The sequence below is a fragment of the Columba livia genome, chromosome 17, assembly GCF_036013475.1.
Source record: "Columba livia isolate bColLiv1 breed racing homer chromosome 17, bColLiv1.pat.W.v2, whole genome shotgun sequence".
NCBI classification, from domain to species: domain Eukaryota; kingdom Metazoa; phylum Chordata; class Aves; order Columbiformes; family Columbidae; genus Columba; species Columba livia.
In genome coordinates, this window is record NC_088618.1 from 10,377,865 (window position 1) to 10,397,668 (window position 19,804).

The window sequence follows — 19,804 nt, forward strand, 5'->3', positions numbered from 1 at the left end:
CGCTGCGCTCCGCAGCGTGGCACCAGTTCCTTGCGCCTCCCCTGAAGTAGTTGCCTGTGCTATTCTGTTATATAGTGTCCCGTAGCTTTTTGCTTTGTTTTCACCTCCTCTAACAACCTGAACCTGTGACCACGCTCTTAGCACTTTGGAATACGACTGGAACACAAGAAGAGATGTCATCTGATGTAAATTGTTGTTTTCAAAATCAGAGTTTCCAAAACTGTTCTGCATGGTTCTGCAGAGTGGTACATGTGACGTGGAAGCAATGGCAGCTTGTTGGAAGAACTTGACCTAGGGACATTTTCTTGAGCAGATTCAGCTAATCACCGGCACGTGACATGTTGTGTTTGATGTCTCTCTCATGTCTCTCTGAGACGCAGGTGCATGAAGGTTTTCTTGGCTGTTTCCCTTGGCAGGTGGAGGTTCAGTGTTTGCTCCTTTTGGAAGTCCTGGGAGGTTCCCATAAGCAGGCGGTGGATGGGGCCGTGAAGAAGCTGAACAGGCTGTGGAAGGAGGTGATTTGTGTGTTCCGTGGTCATGTCCAGCCGCTGTTCTAGGTTCTGCTGTGCTGACGTGCCATGCTCTTTTTCTCTTCAGAACCAAGATCTGGCGGATCAGTACTTGTCGGTCATTCTTGGTCTTGAACCGAACCAGAGTTACGCTGCAATGCTGGGACTTCTCGTGCAGTTTTGCACAGTACAGAAAGAAATGGATATAATTAAACAATACAAGGTAAATCTGTTTTATTGTCTTTTGGGTTTTTTTGTGTGTGTGCGGTGTCACTGGTCATGGGTGGAAGCAAAGCTGCTGCCTAGTGGCCAGGGCTGCTGTGGAGGAGCATGAGGGGGGGTGTCAAGCCCGGCTTACTGATGGTGTGTGGGGAGCTGTGTCTAGGCTGCAGTGTGGCTGTAATCTGGTGTTTCTACTTGTTTAGGGTGCTCTTCTGGATTTCTACTTGAAGACCATTCTTATGAGCAAGACGAAGCCTCAGAAGCACGTGCTGGTGAGACGCTGTGACAGAGCTGTTCGTGTTGTTGTCCTATGTGCAACGTCCTGCGCTGAGCAGTGTGTTCCCTTTGCAGGACAGCTGTTCCCCACTCCTTCGGTACATGTCTCACGCCGAATTCAAGGACTTAGTTTTGCCCACTCTGCAGAAATCGCTGCTACGGAGCCCTGAGAACGTAATTGAAAGTGAGTCTGTCCTCCCTCTGTGTTGCTCTGTCAGCTCTTGTTCCGCAGGTCTGGAGTTGGGGCGGTATCTCTGGACTGTCCTTCTGGTCCTGCGAGCACAGGCAGCAGGATCGTCTCCTGTTTGAGGGCTGGGTGTGGAGAAGCAACATTTGTGGTGTGATCCCAAGTGTCTGGGTATGTGATAGCTACTGTTTGCACTGAGGACGGAATTTCGCAGCTGAGTGCTAAGAAATACCCTGAATTAATCTGCGCATTGGGCATCAATTTCAGCGTTTTATTCTTCCCACTCCTTATTGACCCTGTTTGCTCTTGACGTGAGCTGTGGGAAAGGGTGTATTAAAATGCTAAAACCATAATGAAATGTAATATGCCATTATCTCTTCTGTCTTCAGCAATCTCTTGCTTGCTCGTGTCTGTGAACCTGGATCTCAGCCAGTATGCTCTAGATGTTGTGAAAGGACTGGCCAGTAAGTACTCTAACTTCTGGTGGGAATGAGGAGTTCAGAATAAAGCTTTCTTCAACTTTCTGGCTGTACCTCTAACAGCTTGGTGACTGGTGAGGAGAGGTTGTTTTACGTGGGAGCGAGGACGAGGCTGTAACTTGGAACTGGAATAGTTCACATGACAGTTCCAGACGCTGAGTCAAACCTCATGTAAATATATGTTCTTGTCTTGCTGATTTTATATGTTTTGTTATAAGAAACTCTTGGATTGTGTGTTATTTTCTAGGTCATCTGAAATCCAACAGTGTGCAGCTGATGGATGAAGCAGTCGTGGCATTAAAGAACTTGGCTCGCCAGTGTAGTGATCCTTCTGCTGTGGAGTCGCTGGGCAGACACCTTTTTGCCATATTAGGGGGTGAGTAAATTGTATGATAAACAGTGGAGACAAATAAAGATTTGCTCACTTCAAGGAGTTTTGGGGAGGGTGTTTTCTGTTGTCTTTAGCTGCCTGTATGGGGTGAGATGGTTCAGCCTGGATCAGGGCTGGTGGGATGAGTTTTTGTATTGTTAGAGATGATCCTTGATGTAGCACATAGCCAGTGTCTGTCTGTAATTAAGCCGTCGCCCATTTGTTTCTTGTTGGCAGGCTCAGAGGGGAAGCTGACAGTTGTTGCTCAGAAGATGAGTGTCCTCTCAGGTGAGGACCCCAGAAGAAAAGCTGCTTCTCTGGTGGAGGAAATCAGCAGAAGGCTGAATGAAAAGGATCTGTACTTAAACCTTTAGCATTCCCTGCCTGTCATTCCAAATTGGCCATGGTTAATGTCACAGGGCGTGCTGGGTACCACACGCCAGTTCTTGACTTTCTCCTCAAAGGAAATAGTTGGTGGGTAGGCTAAAATGCTTTCTGAAAGGAAGAAGGTGTCTATATCCTGGGTAAAAAATAGAGGCAGAAGTCCTGCAGTGTTGGTGACATCTAGATGTGGTGACATCCAGATGTAGTGACCAGAGGGAGAGATGTCTGTGCAAGGACTGAGATGTGAAGGGTTGTTCTCGATTGTTTTTAGATTTTGCAGCAAGTGGTGGTGGTTTGGGAACTAATGAGAGACTTCTGCCGTTCCAGGGATTGGCAGCCTCAGTCACCATGTGGTTTCTGGGCCCTCTAGCCAAGCTCTGGCTGGAACTGTGGCTGAGCTTTTCATCCCTTTTCTGCAACAAGAAGGTGAGACCTCTTTCCTTTGTTCTTGGTTTGCAAAGCTGCTTTTGTTTTGAGCTGGATTTTCATATGGCCTATTATTCAGGATAAATAAACCTGAATTCTCGCCTGTTGTGTTATAAAATCTGTTGCCCTGTTTTGATGAGCAGCCCCATGGCGACAGTGCTGTGTCTCTTAGAAGCACGTGCATTCTTTTCCTTCCTCCTCCCAGTGTTGTTACCTGCCTTCTGTTTTATGTTCCCATGTCTTACGCCATTGCTGTGCTGACATGAGCTTTGTGTTATTTCATAGTCCATGAAGGCACGTTGGTCCATGCGGTCTCTGTCCTGGCTCTTTGGTGTGTTCGCTTCGCCACGGAAGTTCCCAAGAAGCTGGTGGAATGGCTCAAGAAAGCCTTCAGCCTTAAAACCTCCACTTCAGCTGTGAGACATGCCTACCTGCAGTGCATGCTGGCCTCTTTCAAAGGTAAAACTGTGCAGCCGTTAATAACTCTCTTGACTGTGTGGCTTAAGAGAAGAGTGATCAATTTCTGTGCTTCCTGCTATAAGTATTAGTAGATAGCTGTGTGGGTTAAGAAAGATTTTGCAAGGCACTGTCTGTTCACTGAGCTCCTTTGCCTTTTTCCTTAAACTCTCTTTTGCCTTCAAGTTTATAAAGATGGTTAGTCTTCTTGTATAATGAGCATCACTGCCTATTGTGCTGTCTTTTTGTACACCCCTGAAGTGATTTTTGGTTGCTTTATTTTTGTCTTACGCTTAAATTGTAAGGTTTCTAGCTCTGGGACCATGCTTTTGTTTTACATAGTGCCCAGCACACTGGGCACCTCATCTGTGGCTTTGGCTCTTCGAAGCTTAAAAAAATTTGAAATAGAGATCTTCAGAATTCTAAACTTTTGGTGTCAAACATTCACAAAATGTTTGCGGAACAGATGGTCGCAGCTTGCCGGGAATTTCTCTCTCTTAGGTGAACACAGTCTTTGAAGTCAGACTTCTGTGTTTTGAACTCGTTGCTTTAATGTCACTGAGTTACTATTTTATTTTGCATCCCATGAAGAGAAGCTTGTATTGAGATGGGACTGTTTTGTCTGTGATGAAAGGACTCAAATGGGTATCATCTAGCTTTTCACAGCTGAAGTGCAATGATAGCAGTGAGTGTCAAGTACTCTGAGATTCAGCGTCTGCCCAGTGTGTGTCTGGTTCCTTTCCTTGTCTCACAACCACAGAAGAACCATTGACACCCTGTGGTGTGAAGGACCATGTTGTTTTGTAACTCATCTCTTTCTGTCTCCTCAGGTGACACGTTATTACAGGGAGTGGACTTGCTGCCCATGCTGATCCAGACAGTAGAAAAAGCAGCATCCCAAAGTACTCAGGTTCCCATGGTAACTGAAGGAGTTGCTGCAGCGTTATTGATCTGCAGGATGTCTGTAATTGAGGGACAAACTGGTAAGGTCACAAAACATCTAGTAGAATCCGGTATTAACAGGTTCTGAGGGTTAACACTTCTTGACAATGTGTGTGAGATGTTATTCCTTAACCCGTGTGTTGTTTCTGCCTAGAGAATCATTGCCCTTTTGTAAACCAGGGAAGGATTTATTCCCATCTCTCTCAGTTATGTCAGTGAAGAACTCGTGCTCTTCCATGGCTTTGCAAATTCCAGCTTCCAGACGCTTAGGGCAGGATTCCTCTTTATTCTGACAGAAGACCTTCACCCAGACATTACATGTTAGGACTTGACTGACGCATTAAAAATAGTGCTCGTTATTTGTGTAGTATTTTTACAAAGCATCTTTGAAAAGCGTGAGGACTGGAATTCTGTCTTCCGTTAGAGGATATTACAGGAACCGAGTTCATACATCTGCCAGGCTGTAAAATGCAGATGTGTTCTGTCAAAAGCAACACCCCAGTTTCCTCTTTTCCTTCATTTTTAGGAAGGGTTGCCCTAGGGAAGATTAAGGTGGAACAGACTTTTACATTTCACAAGTCTAAGTCAGAGAAATGTTTTCAGCAGGTGTTTTTTGGGCATGCTTATAGTTCTGAATGAGAGAGATGAAAGGCCTTATAACTGAAGTAGGACTAGAAATGAGGGATTTCAGGAGACAAATTTCTGCTGTATTTCCTGTACGCTGGTGAGTTCTGCTGTGTTTTGAAACACCCTTGATAGACGTCTCTTCTTTTCCTGTCAGAGTCTAAGCTGAGTGGTTTCTGGCAGCTGATTCTGGATGAGAAGAAACAAATTTTTACATCTGAGAAGTTCTTGCAGTCTGCGTCCGAGGAAGGTAAAGTGTCAGTTCTCGTGTATCCAGTTGCTGTTCAGCTCTATTAGTTAGTACTTAAAAGAGCTGCTGTTGCTGTTAGGCCTGTTCTGTGATCCTTGCAGGATCCAGTTTCAGATTGAAAGGAGCATCGTGCTCTTTCGGCAGTACATCACACTGAATTAATTTATTTTAATGAACCTGAGTTACTAGACATTTATAATTCCAAATCCATATGTTCTGTAAAAGCCTCCAATACAAAACGCATCTACGTGGTGTCCCAGTTTGTAAGTAAATATTTGCAGGCAATCGAAGGGATGTGGAGAAGCCTAAAATTAAAAAGATGAGAAAAAGTAAAATGAGGCTGGAGAAGAAAACATGTAGGTGAAATCTTGAGGTATGTAGGGGAAGAGTAATAACAGATAGGAAATCAATTGGGTTATAAATTAGCCTATCTATGCTCTGTTTTGTTCTCTGGTATTTAAAGATAAACTGAAAAAAATGAATTGAATGTGCCCAAACAAAACCATTAGTTTATACATTACATTTTATACTGGAAGTTTTGAAAATGAGTTAGTGAATAATTTCTCTGAAATGAATTCATTTCTCTTTTGTACAAAGCTTTGAAGAGGTAAAGTTTTCTGAATGGGAAAGAAGAGGCTTTCTCCTTTGCTTGCTGTGATCCCTGTTTCCTGCAGGCAGTGTGTCTATCCGTTCCTTTTCCCTCCGAGGCTACAAATACCCTGAAACAGCGTGATTTGGAAAATTTCATATTGCTCCATTAGGGTCTTAGCTCCAAAGCCTAACGCTGATACTTTGAGAGTAAATATTGTCATGATTTGATATTGGTTATTTAAGCAAAAACATCCAGCTGCCATGCACAACATCCCCAAACTACTGGATGCTTTGAATGTCAAAAGTCCCCTGTACCATAGTTAATATGGGTTTTAACCCAGCCCGTGTTTCAGGGTTTTCTGCTCCTTCTTTTATTGATGTGGTTGAACACTGATACACAAACCAAAGTTTATAGTGACAGTGAAAGCTCAGAAGATGGTGTGAGATAAAATACCAAGGCTACTATTCAAACAGCATTATGCCCTTGGGTGTGAATTCAGTATACATTTTATTGTCACTGAAGACATTTCGGCAGCGCTCAGGAATTAACAGTGTTGATGCAGTGAGCATCGTGTTTACCATTTGGTTTGCTCTGTTGACTTAGACAAAAACGGGTCACACACAGTGGTCAGGAAGATTCTGCTGGGGTCTAGATAACAACATTCCTGTGAAGTTCTGGTTCTGTTTCTAGTCCTGGCAGATCTGAGTTGAATTTGTCTCTGGCTTCACTGAGAAGATTATGCAGAGGCTCTGTTTGGTTAGCTATTTGAATTTGCCCTGCTTGCTGTTTGTTTTTAGGTTAAAAAATCTCTTTCCTTAAGAAGTCTCATGCTATTTTAAATATTTGTCTTTTCCCACAGCAATGTGTACAGTACTGCAGCTGACAGAGCGCCTGCTCTTGGATCACGCACAACGGCTGCCGGAAAGTAAAGTTCAGTACGTAGAGTTCTCTTGCTGCTCCCGATCTGTGTTTGATCCCTGAACGTTAACATGGGCAGTGGAGAGGGTGGGCTTGGGACTTCGCACAAAGCGTTGAACTCTTTGTGGTTTGTGTCCAGTTGGTTTGCAGAGCTGCCTCCCTTGCTAAACCCGTTTGTTTCTCTGTTTCCAGACAGTTTCACCGTGCCCTTGTTGCTGTGCTGCTCAGTCGGACCTGGCACGTTCGAAGACAAGCCCATCAAACAGTTAAGAAGCTCTTGTCCTCTCTAGGAGGGTACAAACTGGCATATGGGCTCTTGGAGGAGCTGAAAGTGGTTCTGAGTTCCCATAAGGTGAGTAGTCAATAGCCAAGAAGCCTCGTCTCTGCTTAGCCAGTTGTTAGTGTGTCACCTCCCTCCCCTGGATTTGCCATTAGTATTGACATACAGCACGAGATTAAGATGATTCAGTTTCAGCTGCACAATCTCCTAGAATGCCACTTGTTACTAGATTACTGCATATTACTGTGTCTGTGGTGTGCCTAGTCGTCCCTGTCTACACAGAAGACATATTATTGAAAATTATTTGGGGAGGAAGCTGCAATTTTCCATGTCCTTTTAATCCAAGCTCAGTTCCTTTCTTCGTATCCTGGTTCTTTGGCCTTGGCTTATGGCTCAGACTGCCTATTTAAAATGAACGTAATATAATTACTTCAGTAGCAACTATTATAAAAAATAAAAAGAAAATTAAAAAAGGCAACAATGAGTGCTATATGGTTGGACATGCTGCTAAGCAAGCGGCCTGTCAAATCGTATAATAGATTAAATTGCATTAATTAGGTACCAAGGCTGGGACTTTGTAAATCGTCTTCCCATATCACAGATACAGCCTGAACGAAGTATTTTTGAAAAGATACTGGGTAAAATTAGACTGCAGAAGTTGGGCATACTGTTCCCAGCCAGCTGGTTCAACCTTTCCCAAAGTTCTCTTTGCCAAAAACGATCATTTTAGTTTTATTTTAGCCCTGCTTGCCAAGTCTAGTGTAGCCCCCATTCTTGGTGTTTCTGTCACTGTCATCTCTGTGCTTCGGTTCCCTTTATCCCTTGGTCCCTTTGAAAACTTTGGGTTGCTGGTGCTGACAGAGGGAGCTGATTGTTGGTGTTCAGTGGTGTCACCATGGGGACGTGTGCTCATGGTTCAGGAAGGTTTGGTGTGGTGTGTTAATGACAAGTTGTCTGCTCAGGTTCTGCCTCAGGAGGTCCTGGTGATGGAGTCAGGGGAGCTGTCGGAGCTGGGAAAGACATACATTCCTCCCCGTGTCCTGCATGAGGCGCTCTGTGTCATCTCCAGCGTGGCAGGGCTCGATGCCGATTCCTTTGAGCCAGAAAAGCTGGCTCTGGAGATGCTGCTGGTGACCCACCATCCATCTGTAGGTAAGTGAGGGGATAGGACCACTCTCATGGCCAGTGTACAGGGGTTTTTATCTTACCTTTTTGTTTCATTGTATTAGCAGTCTGCTTCATATTTATTATGCTCATTCTTCTTGCTAGTGGCAGTGCAGCCGGGTCTTTGGCCAGCCCTCCTCATCAAGATGAAGATAGATCCCAAGGACTTCATTGCCAAACATCTGGATGACATATTACCCAGGATCACTGCCTATGCTCCGGAGAACCAGGTGATAAACTTGTGCTTTCCTTTTGTTAGTTTTGGGAGATAGGTTAGAACCGGAGAGTTTTCTGGAGGAGTTAAGTACTAACTGGTGTATAAGGAAGGAGATCTGTTTGAAAGGTGGGGAAAAGGCAGGTTCAAAGAGAACGTTTCTAGTGCAAAGGAGTTGGAATTTAAGAGGGAAGACTGTGTACCAGCAACTGAGTAGAATCCTGTTTAAGATTCAAGTACCCACTGAACAAAGAGTTAGGAATTAGAACATAACATGGGATACCTCAACAGGGCATACTTTTTGGAGACATTTTCAAGAAATGCTGATAATAATGTTTTTTTCCTTTGTTTTTGTGATAGTCATCCATGAATGCAGTGGGATCTCTGTCTCTCCTTTCACCTGGTAGAGTGCTCCCACAGCTCATCAGCACTATCTCGGCATCGATGGAGAATCCAGCTCTGTGCCAGGTTACTCGAGAGGAATTTGCCATCATGAAGACACCAGAGGGAGAACTATACGACAAATCTATAATACAGAGGTGAGGCTTTATAATTTCTTTTCTCAGTGCACCTGGGGACTGATCACTGCTGGCATCCAGCCCGTGTGTGAGTGGATTTGTCAGATGCTCTTTCTGGACAGGAGTTCCAGGGTTTGTGTACCTGGATCTTAGTCCACGCAGTGCCGATTCTTTTCTGTGCTTTTTCTTCTCAGCGCTCAACAGGATAGCATGAAAAAGGCTAACATGAAGAGGGAGAACAAAGCTTATTCCTTCAAGGAACAGATCATTGAGCTGGAGCTGAAGGAGGTGAGTCGATGGCAGCAGGGAAGGCAGATGTCAGAACTTCACTGCTGTCTCATTTGTTTTGTTGTGTGGCTTCTGGCATGTGTGTGTACACAGCTGGGAAAGATTCCATGAGCTTCTGATACCTGTTATCTGCTCTTATATCTGTATGTATTAGTTTCTTTCATATATGTGTTTGTATCAATTTATGTGGCATTCTACTTGTTTGTGACCGCGCTTGCTAATTGATAATGTTTGTTTTATCTCTTCGTCTCTTGTTCAAGGTATCTCATGTAACTTCTTCAGTAAGGGATGGTAGTTAAATAGGTGCTTCCATCTTGTAGGCAGCCAGCAGTTCTGTTCAGTCTGGCCAGACTGGTGGGGGGAAGAATTTGGTCAAAGGAGGGGACTGTACCAGGCCGACTGGAGCATTCTTTTATTAAAGGTTGACTTCTGTTTGCTCTGGAGAGGATGACATGCCCATCCAGTGTAGAAAAAGAATAATATCAAATAATTTGTGACCAGTTTAAACCATTAAAGTGTTGTTAACCCTCTGATTTCCATTCTGTATCTTCACTTAAGAGTAGTAGGCTGGGAAGAATATTTTGGTAATGTTCTAAAAGTAAATTGCACCAAAGCCCAATGTGTGCAGCTTTTTTTGCTGTCTAATTGAGGGGGTGTTGTTAATAGCTCCTGGTTAATAATGTCCATGGCTCTCTACTGCAGGAAATAAAGAAGAAGAAAGGGATAAAGGATGAGGTACAACTGACAAGCAAGCAGAAGGAGCTGGTGCAGGCACAGCTGGAAAGGGAGTCTCAGATAAGAAAACGGCTGAAAGAGGTAAGTTTTGATGGTCTTTTTTGCACCTCTGTGGCTACTGTGACCCAGATCATTTTGATAGAAGGAAAATGGAGTAGCATAGAGAATATTTGGCAATAACGTATTTGTTTGTTGCATTAGAAATTAGATTTAACAACTTGACCTTTTCCTGATGGACATTTTATGGTAACCTTTTGAATTGTTTCTCTTACAGCTTGATAATGAGCTGGAAACAGCCCTGGGACTTCTGGACACTGTTATAAAGAGAAGGCCTCCTGGTTTAACTCAGTACATCCCTGCTCTCGTTGGCTCCTTCTTGCCACTTCTTCGATCGCCTTTGGCTGCTCCAAGGATTAAGAATCCTTTTCTTTCCTTAGCTTCCTGCGTCATGCCTGCTCGACTGAAAACCTTTGGTTAGTGTTTGCAGTTGCTGTTTAAGGGCAGGGTGTGTTATTTTTATGGCAGGGCGGTGAAAGCCCTTGCTTTTGCAAGCTGTGGGTCATGACCATGTCGCACGAACCGCCAAGAGGAAAATCCAGCCTGGAACAGCACATGGGTTGATGACTGTGATGTTCCAGAGATCCTGCTGCGGGATAGGTCTGGGTCCAAAGACACGGAGTTGTCATTGTGACCATGTCTCCGTAGTGGTTGGTCGCAATGGGCCTCTCAAGCACTCGAGTTCCCCAGACTCTGCAAAGGGAACTCACACATGTCCCTGTTGTGGAGGAAGCTGTTCCTGTCAGCCTCAGGGCTTTGCTTCCTTCTCTCTGCCTCTTCTGCAGCCTGGGCTGTTGCCCAGAGCTTTGTTATAATTCTTGTTTTATAATTCTTTGTTTTCCTGGGGATTTTCTCTCAAGAAATCCTCTCCTGGATTCTTTATTCTTTCCTACCAGGTACTTTAGTGAGCCACGTGACCTTGCGCCTGATGAAACCTGAATGTGAATTAGATGAGTCCTGGTGCCAAGAAGAGCTGCCTACTGCTCTGAGCAGAGTCGTGAGCTTGCTGCATGCCCACACCATTCCTGGCCGAACAGGCAAGGGAGAGCCAGGTAAAAACGATTGTAGATCCCTCTGACACCCACCCCCCTGGCAGTAACTTTGTGAACTGCTCTGGTTTTGATGGTTTGTACAATGTTTTATAGGTGTCGCTTAGCTTCTTTATTTTTTTGGATTGGATAAGTCTTCCTAAGTATGAAGAAACTTGAACGTTTTTTTTGTGGTGGTAGTAGTAGAAATAATGTTACAAGTGTAGTAACTGTAGAAATAACAATATTTTTTCTTAAAATTGTTCAAACAGAAATAATAGTAGTGAAATTAAAGCTCATCTTTGCCAAGGACAGTTCCTACCTTTCCACACCACTTAGCATAAGTGATTCAGTGAGACTAAGTGGAAAGACAAAATAATTGCTCGTTATGTGTGATCTCAGCAGCGAAGCGCCCGTGGCCTCTGCTTGTTTGCTGTGCAGTGCTGCAGTTCATGAATATTTTATTCTGGCATGGCTGTAGAAGCAGCAGCTCTTTCCCACTCTGCAACACGAAGGCAAGCGCCAGTGTTATACAGTGTAACCTCACTGGGTTAGCTTTAATTTAGATCAGCTCTAGAACGTGCTTCATGGTGGGGTGCAGAAGTACTTTTAGTACTACCTTGGAGATAATAGTACAGAAGAGGGAGGCAGAGGTGGCTTAAGCCGTCTTCAGGCTTCTGAACTGCAGTGACAGAGGTGGTTCATCATCCAGCTTGGTCAAAAAGTGCTGTAGTAGAAGGTTTCTAATGTTTAAAACTAAATGTAGGATTCCATTTGGTCGCTTACCCCAGTGGTTCGGTTCTCCTGCTGTTCTGCTGCGGGTTGTGTGACTGTGGCACTGGTGGTTGTCACAGCGCAGCAGCAGCACTTGGCCATGTCGAGCAGCACTTTGTGCTGAACTTTGCAGTGATAATTCAGCGTCCCCACCATGTAATTTATTTCCATAGTAAGTGCAAGTTTATTAACACTTGCATCCATTTTTAGGCTTATTTCTGGGAAGGAGCGGAAGTGTTTTCAACCCTCCTCCTTCAAGATTTGCTGCAGTTAAATGAATATTGAATCAATGTCTGATTTTTTGGTTTGTTTTTTTCACTTCTCCTGCAAGAGGAAGGAAGCAGGTTCTGTAGTACTTTATTAGTCAAGTCATGTTGTGTTCCCAAATGATTTTTCTCCATTTTCAAAGTTCTTTGGAGTGTAGTCTTGCAATATTATTTAGTAGGTGTTAATTTCTTAGGTTACCATGAAAGCTAAGAGAGACCATACATCATTTATAATGGGAATGATAAAATTTATCATTTATTGCTGAAATGGCACAAGACATTTTATAATCTTTTTCCTATTGGTCAATACCAGCTACTGCGATAATAGAACATTTATCTTGTGAGATAAAGCTTTCTTCCTCCTGCCGCACATAGAGGCACAGCTGCTTAAACCTACAAATATCCGGCCAATAATTAAAAAACTAAAAGAAAAAGTGTAAAAGCAAACAGATACTGAGTAAACAGAGTGAAAAATCCCACATCAGGAATGGAGAGGGTTCTACCTAAGCTATTCACGTGAAATCGTTAGCAGCTCACAGTGTGTTTGGTATTTAATATTTCTCCCTTTAACTACTTCTGCAGTCTCTGTGCCCTACATAAGCTGACTAACACTGCAGTACTGCAGTACTCCGCATCTGCATCTTGGAGATTTAAAATCTGGCGTTCTCTGACAGCACAGATAGGATGTAGAAATAAATGGTTTCCCTAGACGTCTAATACTTGAATTTTAACTGGACTAACTGGAAGGCTGGAAGGAGCATTTGCGATGTCCCATAGCTCAGCCGCTATGAGAAGGAAGGAGCAAAATCTTTGACGACAGGAATGCAAGAGCTTTAATGTTTTCAAGGAGTAGTTGACACTTGCACCAGAACTAGAGGAATCTCGTTCTGAAGAATCCAGCTGATGACTGGAATGACAGGTTAGCTAGGTTGATAGGAAGAGTTTAAAGGGAATGTAACTGGCAACCGGGTCCCTACTTTGGGACATATGAACTTTAAAAGTGAATTAGTTAAATTTTATCAGATCCCTGTGTGGATCCTCCTGCTCAGAAGTAAATTTAACCTTTTTTTTTTTTTTTCTTTTTTTTTCTTTAGTTTAATTCATTTTAATTATCAGAGTGTGCACACAAACTTAATGCACTTTAAAGAATAGATTTAATTTCAGCTTTGGTTGTGTGATGGATTTGATTTTGTGTCCTGCCCTCCCCTTCCTGCAAGTATTTCCAGGATAGACAAAACCTCAGTTTTGCCTGTCTGTCTACTTTAATCCATTAAATTGTGTTGATTTCATTTACAGAGGTTATTTTCACACTGTTAAAGCGTTGGAAGTAATTCAGAATCCTAATGTGACTTTAATTAAAGCCAGCTCATTGGTGTAGCAAGCAACAACATTAAGTAGAATCATAGAATCATTTAGGTTGGAAAAGACTCTTGAGATCATCAACTCCAGCCATTGAGCTAACACTGGAATGCCAGATGTCACTGTTGGAGCCCTAGTGTTGCCATTAAGTGAAGTGGCAAAGTGACAGAGGCTAAGCGGGGGTACCAGCTCTGTGTGCTGCCTCACCGGGCTGAACATGGGCTGTGTGCAGTAAACCCAGATAACTGTGAGGCAGTGTCCTTCAGGCCGGGTGTTTCTAGGAGCTTAGAAATGCTTCAGCTCTCTTAGCGTGTGTAAACGTAGGGCTGAAGCCATCCATATCCATTGTACACTATCAACGTGTACATTTTACACCAGTCCGTATCATAAAATGAAGGCATGAGAGGATCAGCTGCGCTCATGGGGTTGTTTTTCCTTTTCACAGGCGCTGCCCCATTGTCAGCTCCGGCGTTTTCCTTAGTCTTCCCTCTGCTCAAGACTGCTATGATGGAGACACCTCATGACAGTGAAGACAAGGAGGAGTTTCTGGTCAAGATTCTGCAGATCCTTACGGTCCACGCTCAGCTGAGATCATCGGCAAACAGCCAGGCTGTGCTGGTGGACGAGGTGAGCGGGAGCTGTGGGCATTGGGTGACGTCCAGCGACAGTTGTCCGGAGGAGGCATGGGATAAAAAAGCTGATGTGAAAACCAGGCAAAGCAGATGAATTCTGTAAGTTAGAGTTAACAATGTAAGATTGTTTTCTCTCGCATAAAGCTTTTTCTCCTCTCTCTGCTTTTTCTGCCCCCACCCTTTCAGAATGGCCCAGAGCTGCTGCCCCGGAGGGAGATGCTGGTTCTACTGACGCGGGTGATAGGAACGGCTTCTCCACGGTTACAGGTGAGTCCTCGGCTTCATAACCCCAGGCAGGATTCTGCCTTTCGTCAGCATCTAAGGGAAATACACCTGCCTGGTGTAAGTCTCTGAGGCTGGTGGTTGATACATTACCAGTTTTCTCATATGTTTGTGGTATTCTTTTGGGGACAAAATGCCTATATCTTTTTTTCATGTGCAATTTATTGCAGCAAACATGTTCTTCAGTTTTCCATTGGTGACATTGTATTCCTTCTCTAAGGCCTTACTCTGTTAAACAAGTTTAGTAATCGCTCCCCGGAGTGTTTGTTCTAAGGGATGAGATGGCAGAAAGGTCAATAACAAAAAGGCAAAGAGTCGGACCAAACTCAGCAGTTCTTGTATTCGTTGTGAAACCTTATGATTGGTCTTTGAAAATTCCTTCTCTTGTGATGGCACCCAATCCCCATCCTGTGCTTGCTTTGACCAAACGCCCAGCAGCAGAAATCAGCAGCAGAATCTAATACTTCCTCGCTCTTTTAGGTTTTGGCCTCCAACGCACTGACGGCTCTGTGCACGAGCAGCAGCGGGGAGGACGGCTGTGCCTACGCGGAGCAGGAGGAGATCGACGTGTTACTACAGGCCCTGCAGTCTCCATGCATGAATGTTCGAGATGCAGCTCTCAGGGTAGGGGGGAATCATTCAGGGTCACACTGAATTCCTTCATTTTTGGGGAGGTGAATCTTCTGTGACACTGATGAAGAAAAGCTTCAGCTGTGATGCCTCTCTGGGCAGTGTGTCTGCAGGAGGCAGTGGCTACCGAACAGTAAAGCTCTCAGTAATGCTCTTTGTGATAGATTTATCTTGCAAAAAGAAATGCTCTGGGTCTGTCCACACCTTTGTTTTATTAAAACAGGTGTAATTACGGCAATTTAACGCCTTCTATTTACAATTGCACAGAGCTTAAGTCTTAAAGAGAAGCTGTCAAAAATTCCTTTGTCTGCACTGGGCCCAGTGTTTTTGGAAAGCTTCAGGCTTAGTCACTTCTGAGAACACAGAAAAAAACCTTGCTTGGTTTTCTTTCCTATGAAACAACTTTCAGCCTAGCTCACTGAGCTGGCTTCTCTGTACTTGCAAGCAGAACAGACTGTAGGCACCAGAGCACAACGTAGTGCCCAGGTGCCTCTCTGCAGTGTGCGGGTGGAGCACTGATCTGGAGCTTCACCATCTCACCTGGTGGCAAAAGAAAGTCCCTGGTCCACATGGTCAGTGTGCTGTGCAAGGAAACAGGAATTTTGACACCTCCTACCACTGAGAGCTTGACTTGGCAAAGGTTTTAAGTGTTTTGCAGTATCTGTTTCTAAAATCACATCCTTGCACTGATTCTCCTGTAAACTAATTCAGGGCCTGATGGAGCTGCAAATGGTTCTACCAACCCCAGACAGTGATGAAAAGAATGGACTGAATCTGTTGCGTCGCCTTTGGGTCGTAAAGTTTGATGTGGAAGATGAGATTCAGAAGCTGGCAGGAAGGTGAGGGTTGTTCTTGGCTGATGGGGTTGTAAGGGGAGCTCTCTTCTCCCCTCGGGCAGGGGCTGGAGGGCAGTTTAGGTCACCCTGCTGTCTGCATGGAGCGGCGGCTTCTCTTGCTGAAGGCTGATCCGTCAGCTCTCCGTGTGTGCTGCAGGTTGTGGGAGTCCATGGGTCTGGAGCTGCAGCCTGACCTCTGTTCCCTGCTGATCAAAGACGTCATCTACCACGAAGAGGCAGTGCGACAAGCGGGCGCTGAAGCTCTTTCCAGAGCTGTAGCTCAATATCGAAACCAAGCAGCAGAGGTCATGAATAAACTGACCGAGATTTACCAGGAGAAGCTCTACGTAAGTCCTGAGGGGTTGACAGGCACAAGCTTGTGCTGTATTTTGTGTCTTTTATTAATGGCTTTTCCTTTCGTCTGTCTTGAGGATGTGTGTGAAGCCCACTGTTGCTGTGTTTGAGCTTGTCACAGACTTTAATGTCTTGATCCTCAAGTTGTCAGCCAGTAATGGTACCATTGTACAGGCCTTAGGTGATAAGTCTTTTTAGGCCTAACCCAGCTCTCTGCTTGTTTTGGGTTTTTATGATGCTTTTCCGCTAGCGGTATCACACCTCTGTGCAGGTACGGCTGGCAGTATTCTCTGCAGGAGTGCCCTTGGGAAAGTTGTTCTGATGATGTGTTTCTCCTTGCAGAGGCCGCCTCCGGTTCTGGATGCTTTGGGGCGAGTGATATCTGAATCGCCACCTGACCAGTGGGAAGCAAGGTACAGTCAGCCTCAGATTGATCTCATCACTTCCAGTGCATTCAAATGAGATGTTCCCGATTTTTATTTAGAAGTTCAGGGAGCGGAGAACAAGGGGAGTGTTAAAAGAAAGAAATGTAAGGGGTTGTATTCACTTGCTGGTTTTTATGCTCCCTTCTGGTAGAGAATATTTGTGCCCCGCAGGCATGCTAGGCAGGCTGAACTGAAATGCTCTCAGTTCCATCCAGTATTTGATGCTGTCTTCTCTATGTCCTTCTGATAAGAACAGAGTTTTTCCCCCTCAGACTGTCTGATTTTTGTCTTATCTTACTGTATTCCTGCCTCTCTGTGGGCAATTGATTGTTTCAAGAGCAGCAGCGCGAGCCTTAATGAACTGGATAAATTCCAGTTTGGGTAATTACTTTTTGTTGACTTGTACACTCTATACAGGTTTAATTGCGGATTGTCTTGTTCACTGCCTGTCTTAAGCTAATCTCTTCGTTAGTGCTGATGTACCTTGTTGCGGAGCTGCTGTTTTCTAGCAACAGACAAAGTGATGCCAACGTCTGTCTTTGTTGGCCTATGTATCTGTAATGTTTAATTGGGATAAAAGTCATTATATGGCTGAAAGGTTGTTGTCCTTTTGGGAACTTGCAGCGTAGGGTTATGTAAGGAAACGCACATAGGTTGGACACTTGATGCTCTTTGGTTTCGTAGTGGTTCTTTCTCAATTTTTGTAATGCATTGCTGGTAGCAAATGTGATTGTGACTTCAAGCAGATTCTGTGAAAAGCCAGTAAGCTCACAAATTCACCGTCTTCCCAGGTGTGGCATTGCCTTGGCCCTCAACAAGCTCTCGCAGCATCTGGACAGTTCACAGGTGAAGCCCCTCTTCCAGTTCTTTGTACCGGACGCTCTGAACGATCGCAGTCCCGAAGTCAGGAAGTGCATGTTAGATGCAGCCCTTTCAACGCTCAACACTCATGGCAAAGTAAGTCTGGACTCTTCTCTCTCTAGCGGTGGAAAAAGATGGAATGAAAATGTAGATACTGTGTTGGAGCCCGTAGATATTTTTTTTTATTTCTCAGAGAACTTGGATGTAGTAGGAATTTCTGCGTATTCAGGGTCGTTCTGTTATTGACTAGTGTTGGTGAAGTGCAGTTTTTCCTTGTTATTGCTGTAAAAAAGAAATAGCCCTGAATTGACCAGAGTTTAAATGGTATAAAACTACAGTAATAAAAGCAAAATTAGACCACAGATCTTTTAATCCTGGGGAGGTGAGAATTCCCTTTCAGGCCTCATGCAAAGAAAAGCATGAAAGCTTGCTGATCATTGGCTCACTTCAACTGAAGCCACTCAGAGAATCGAGGCCCATCCTTCTCGTCAGGGCCAGCCCTTCTCCAGCAGCATGAGATGGGGAGATGTGCGGGGTGGAAATGGCTCAGCTTCTCATTTCCTTGTGTGTGCCAGTCTCCTGGACAGCGCTGCACTTTAGCCTGAGACAATTGGAAAATTTTCATGCTATTTATTCTTTCTTTCTGTTTGTTAGAAAAGCAGGGGGGTTTATTTTATCTTTCTGTTCTCCCTTTGCAAAAGCAACAAGCAAAAGAGCAGGCACTGAAGTTGAGGCTGGCAGCCTTGCCTAGTAGCTTGTGTTGCTTCTGGCAGAACATGATGCTGGCAGGTTTGGGGGATCTGATTTTTAAGAGCTAACTTCTCTCTAGCAGAAAATATTTGTTGCCTGTGAGGGTGGCGCAAGGTTTTATGTGATGTGACATGTGAAGTGAACTGTAAATACAGTGTAATTGTTCAGTTTGTTGGCTCAGAGAAGAACAAACAAGTCCATTGAGCATAGCAAATCGCATTCTGAGTGGACTCTGGTGGCAAGTTCTGTGGTTTTGTTTTTCAGGACAATGTTAACTCTCTCTTGCCAGTGTTTGAAGAATTCCTAAAAAATGCTCCTATTGATGCCAGTTATGATGCTGTCAGGCAAAGCGTGGTCATTCTCATGGGTTCACTGGCAAAACATCTGGACAAGAGTGACCCTAAAGTGAAACCAATTGTTGGCAAACTGATTGCAGCCTTGTCCACACCATCTCAGCAGGTAGGAGCCTCCTTGGAGGAGCCCTCAGGTTCCTTGCAGAGGCCGGTTAACACTATAATGCTTTCAGGAATGTCAAGAGAGATGAACAAAAAGCTCTGGTGATGGGAAGCTGTCACTGTAGGTGCAATCTTGGGGGAAGTTATGCTGGTGATTAATATTTTGTGATCTGATAGCTGGTGGATTGTTTTACAGGTTCAGGAGTCAGTGGCGAGCTGTTTGCCACCTCTGGTGCCTGCAATTAAGGAGGATGCAGGAGGAATGATACAGAAGCTCATGCAGCTGCTTTTAGAGTCTGATAAGTACGCTGAGCGCAAAGGTGCGGCTTACGGGCTGGCAGGCCTGGTGAAGGGCCTCGGCATCCTCTCTCTCAAGCAACAGGAGATGATGACCACGCTGACCGATGCTATCCAGGACAAGAAGAACTTCCGTCGGCGTGAGGGTAAGGGACAAAAGCTTTTCCCATGGAATACTTAGTATTTCTCTTATCCCTACTACCACTGGGGTCAGATCAAATGATACCTGAACCCCGGTGCTTGGTTTATCTACTTTTATTTTATTCAAGTTTGCAGAGAAAGCAATGGGAAGTGTCTGTCACGAGGCCACTGATTGTGTACAGTGTCCTAAAATCGCTCTATTTGCATTGTGGTGGAAGGAGGGTTTCTGGTCCCAGACAACATGCGTGCTCCCTCCCTCATGTTTTCTTGGGGGGTGGTGCTGGGGAGGCTCCTGCTCCCCGAGAGACAGGACACGTTCCCCTGCAGCCGGTCCAGAGGGGCTCTCTCAGCCTGGCTGTCCCTTTGGCTGCTGCTGTTTCCTGTCCTTATTTCTGCTTACCTGAGTGAGGGCTCAGAGGACCACTGCGTGTTTTTAATGGTGCTGGGCTTCTTGTCCTTTCTGACAGCAGAAATCCCCACCACAGCACTAGTCACAAGTGCAAGAAGGCAAGAAACTTTCACCTCTGAGATCCAAGTGCTTTTGGAGAAATTCTACAGATATTTGGCAAATTTTATCTTTAAATGAAACTGTATTTTATTCTGAGTGTCCTTTCTGTTTCTGTAGGGGCTCTGTTTGCCTTTGAGATGCTCTGCAGCATGCTTGGGAAGCTCTTTGAGCCCTATGTGGTTCATGTGCTCCCTCACTTGCTGCTTTGTTTTGGAGATGGGAACCAGTACGTGCGAGAGGTAAGATGCCTTAAATTTCTGAGAACATAGAGTGTTAAGAGAAAACTGAAATGCAATAGATATGAATACTGTTTGT

General features: G+C 44.6%; 1 protein-coding gene across 2 annotated transcripts in view; it reads left to right on the forward strand.

The window, feature by feature from the left end:
• The window catches only part of GCN1 (GCN1 activator of EIF2AK4), a 41,706-nt gene that overhangs the window by 5,446 nt on the left and 16,456 nt on the right, over positions 1-19,804 (forward strand). For both annotated transcript variants that reach the window (XM_065033760.1, XM_065033761.1), the window contains exons 6-35: positions 417-515; positions 598-732; positions 935-1,003; positions 1,083-1,191; positions 1,584-1,658; positions 1,921-2,049; positions 2,281-2,331; positions 2,755-2,853; positions 3,139-3,312; positions 4,140-4,292; positions 5,033-5,125; positions 6,577-6,652; positions 6,828-6,987; positions 7,878-8,067; positions 8,185-8,309; positions 8,654-8,832; positions 9,006-9,099; positions 9,802-9,915; positions 10,109-10,307; positions 10,788-10,943; positions 13,764-13,945; positions 14,137-14,217; positions 14,713-14,856; positions 15,574-15,701; positions 15,856-16,045; positions 16,395-16,465; positions 17,269-17,434; positions 18,353-18,547; positions 18,740-18,986; positions 19,607-19,728. In XM_065033760.1, the coding sequence (XP_064889832.1) occupies positions 417-515; positions 598-732; positions 935-1,003; positions 1,083-1,191; positions 1,584-1,658; positions 1,921-2,049; positions 2,281-2,331; positions 2,755-2,853; positions 3,139-3,312; positions 4,140-4,292; positions 5,033-5,125; positions 6,577-6,652; positions 6,828-6,987; positions 7,878-8,067; positions 8,185-8,309; positions 8,654-8,832; positions 9,006-9,099; positions 9,802-9,915; positions 10,109-10,307; positions 10,788-10,943; positions 13,764-13,945; positions 14,137-14,217; positions 14,713-14,856; positions 15,574-15,701; positions 15,856-16,045; positions 16,395-16,465; positions 17,269-17,434; positions 18,353-18,547; positions 18,740-18,986; positions 19,607-19,728 (4,005 nt within the window). The remainder of the gene's footprint in view (positions 1-416; positions 516-597; positions 733-934; positions 1,004-1,082; positions 1,192-1,583; positions 1,659-1,920; positions 2,050-2,280; positions 2,332-2,754; positions 2,854-3,138; positions 3,313-4,139; positions 4,293-5,032; positions 5,126-6,576; positions 6,653-6,827; positions 6,988-7,877; positions 8,068-8,184; positions 8,310-8,653; positions 8,833-9,005; positions 9,100-9,801; positions 9,916-10,108; positions 10,308-10,787; positions 10,944-13,763; positions 13,946-14,136; positions 14,218-14,712; positions 14,857-15,573; positions 15,702-15,855; positions 16,046-16,394; positions 16,466-17,268; positions 17,435-18,352; positions 18,548-18,739; positions 18,987-19,606; positions 19,729-19,804) is intronic.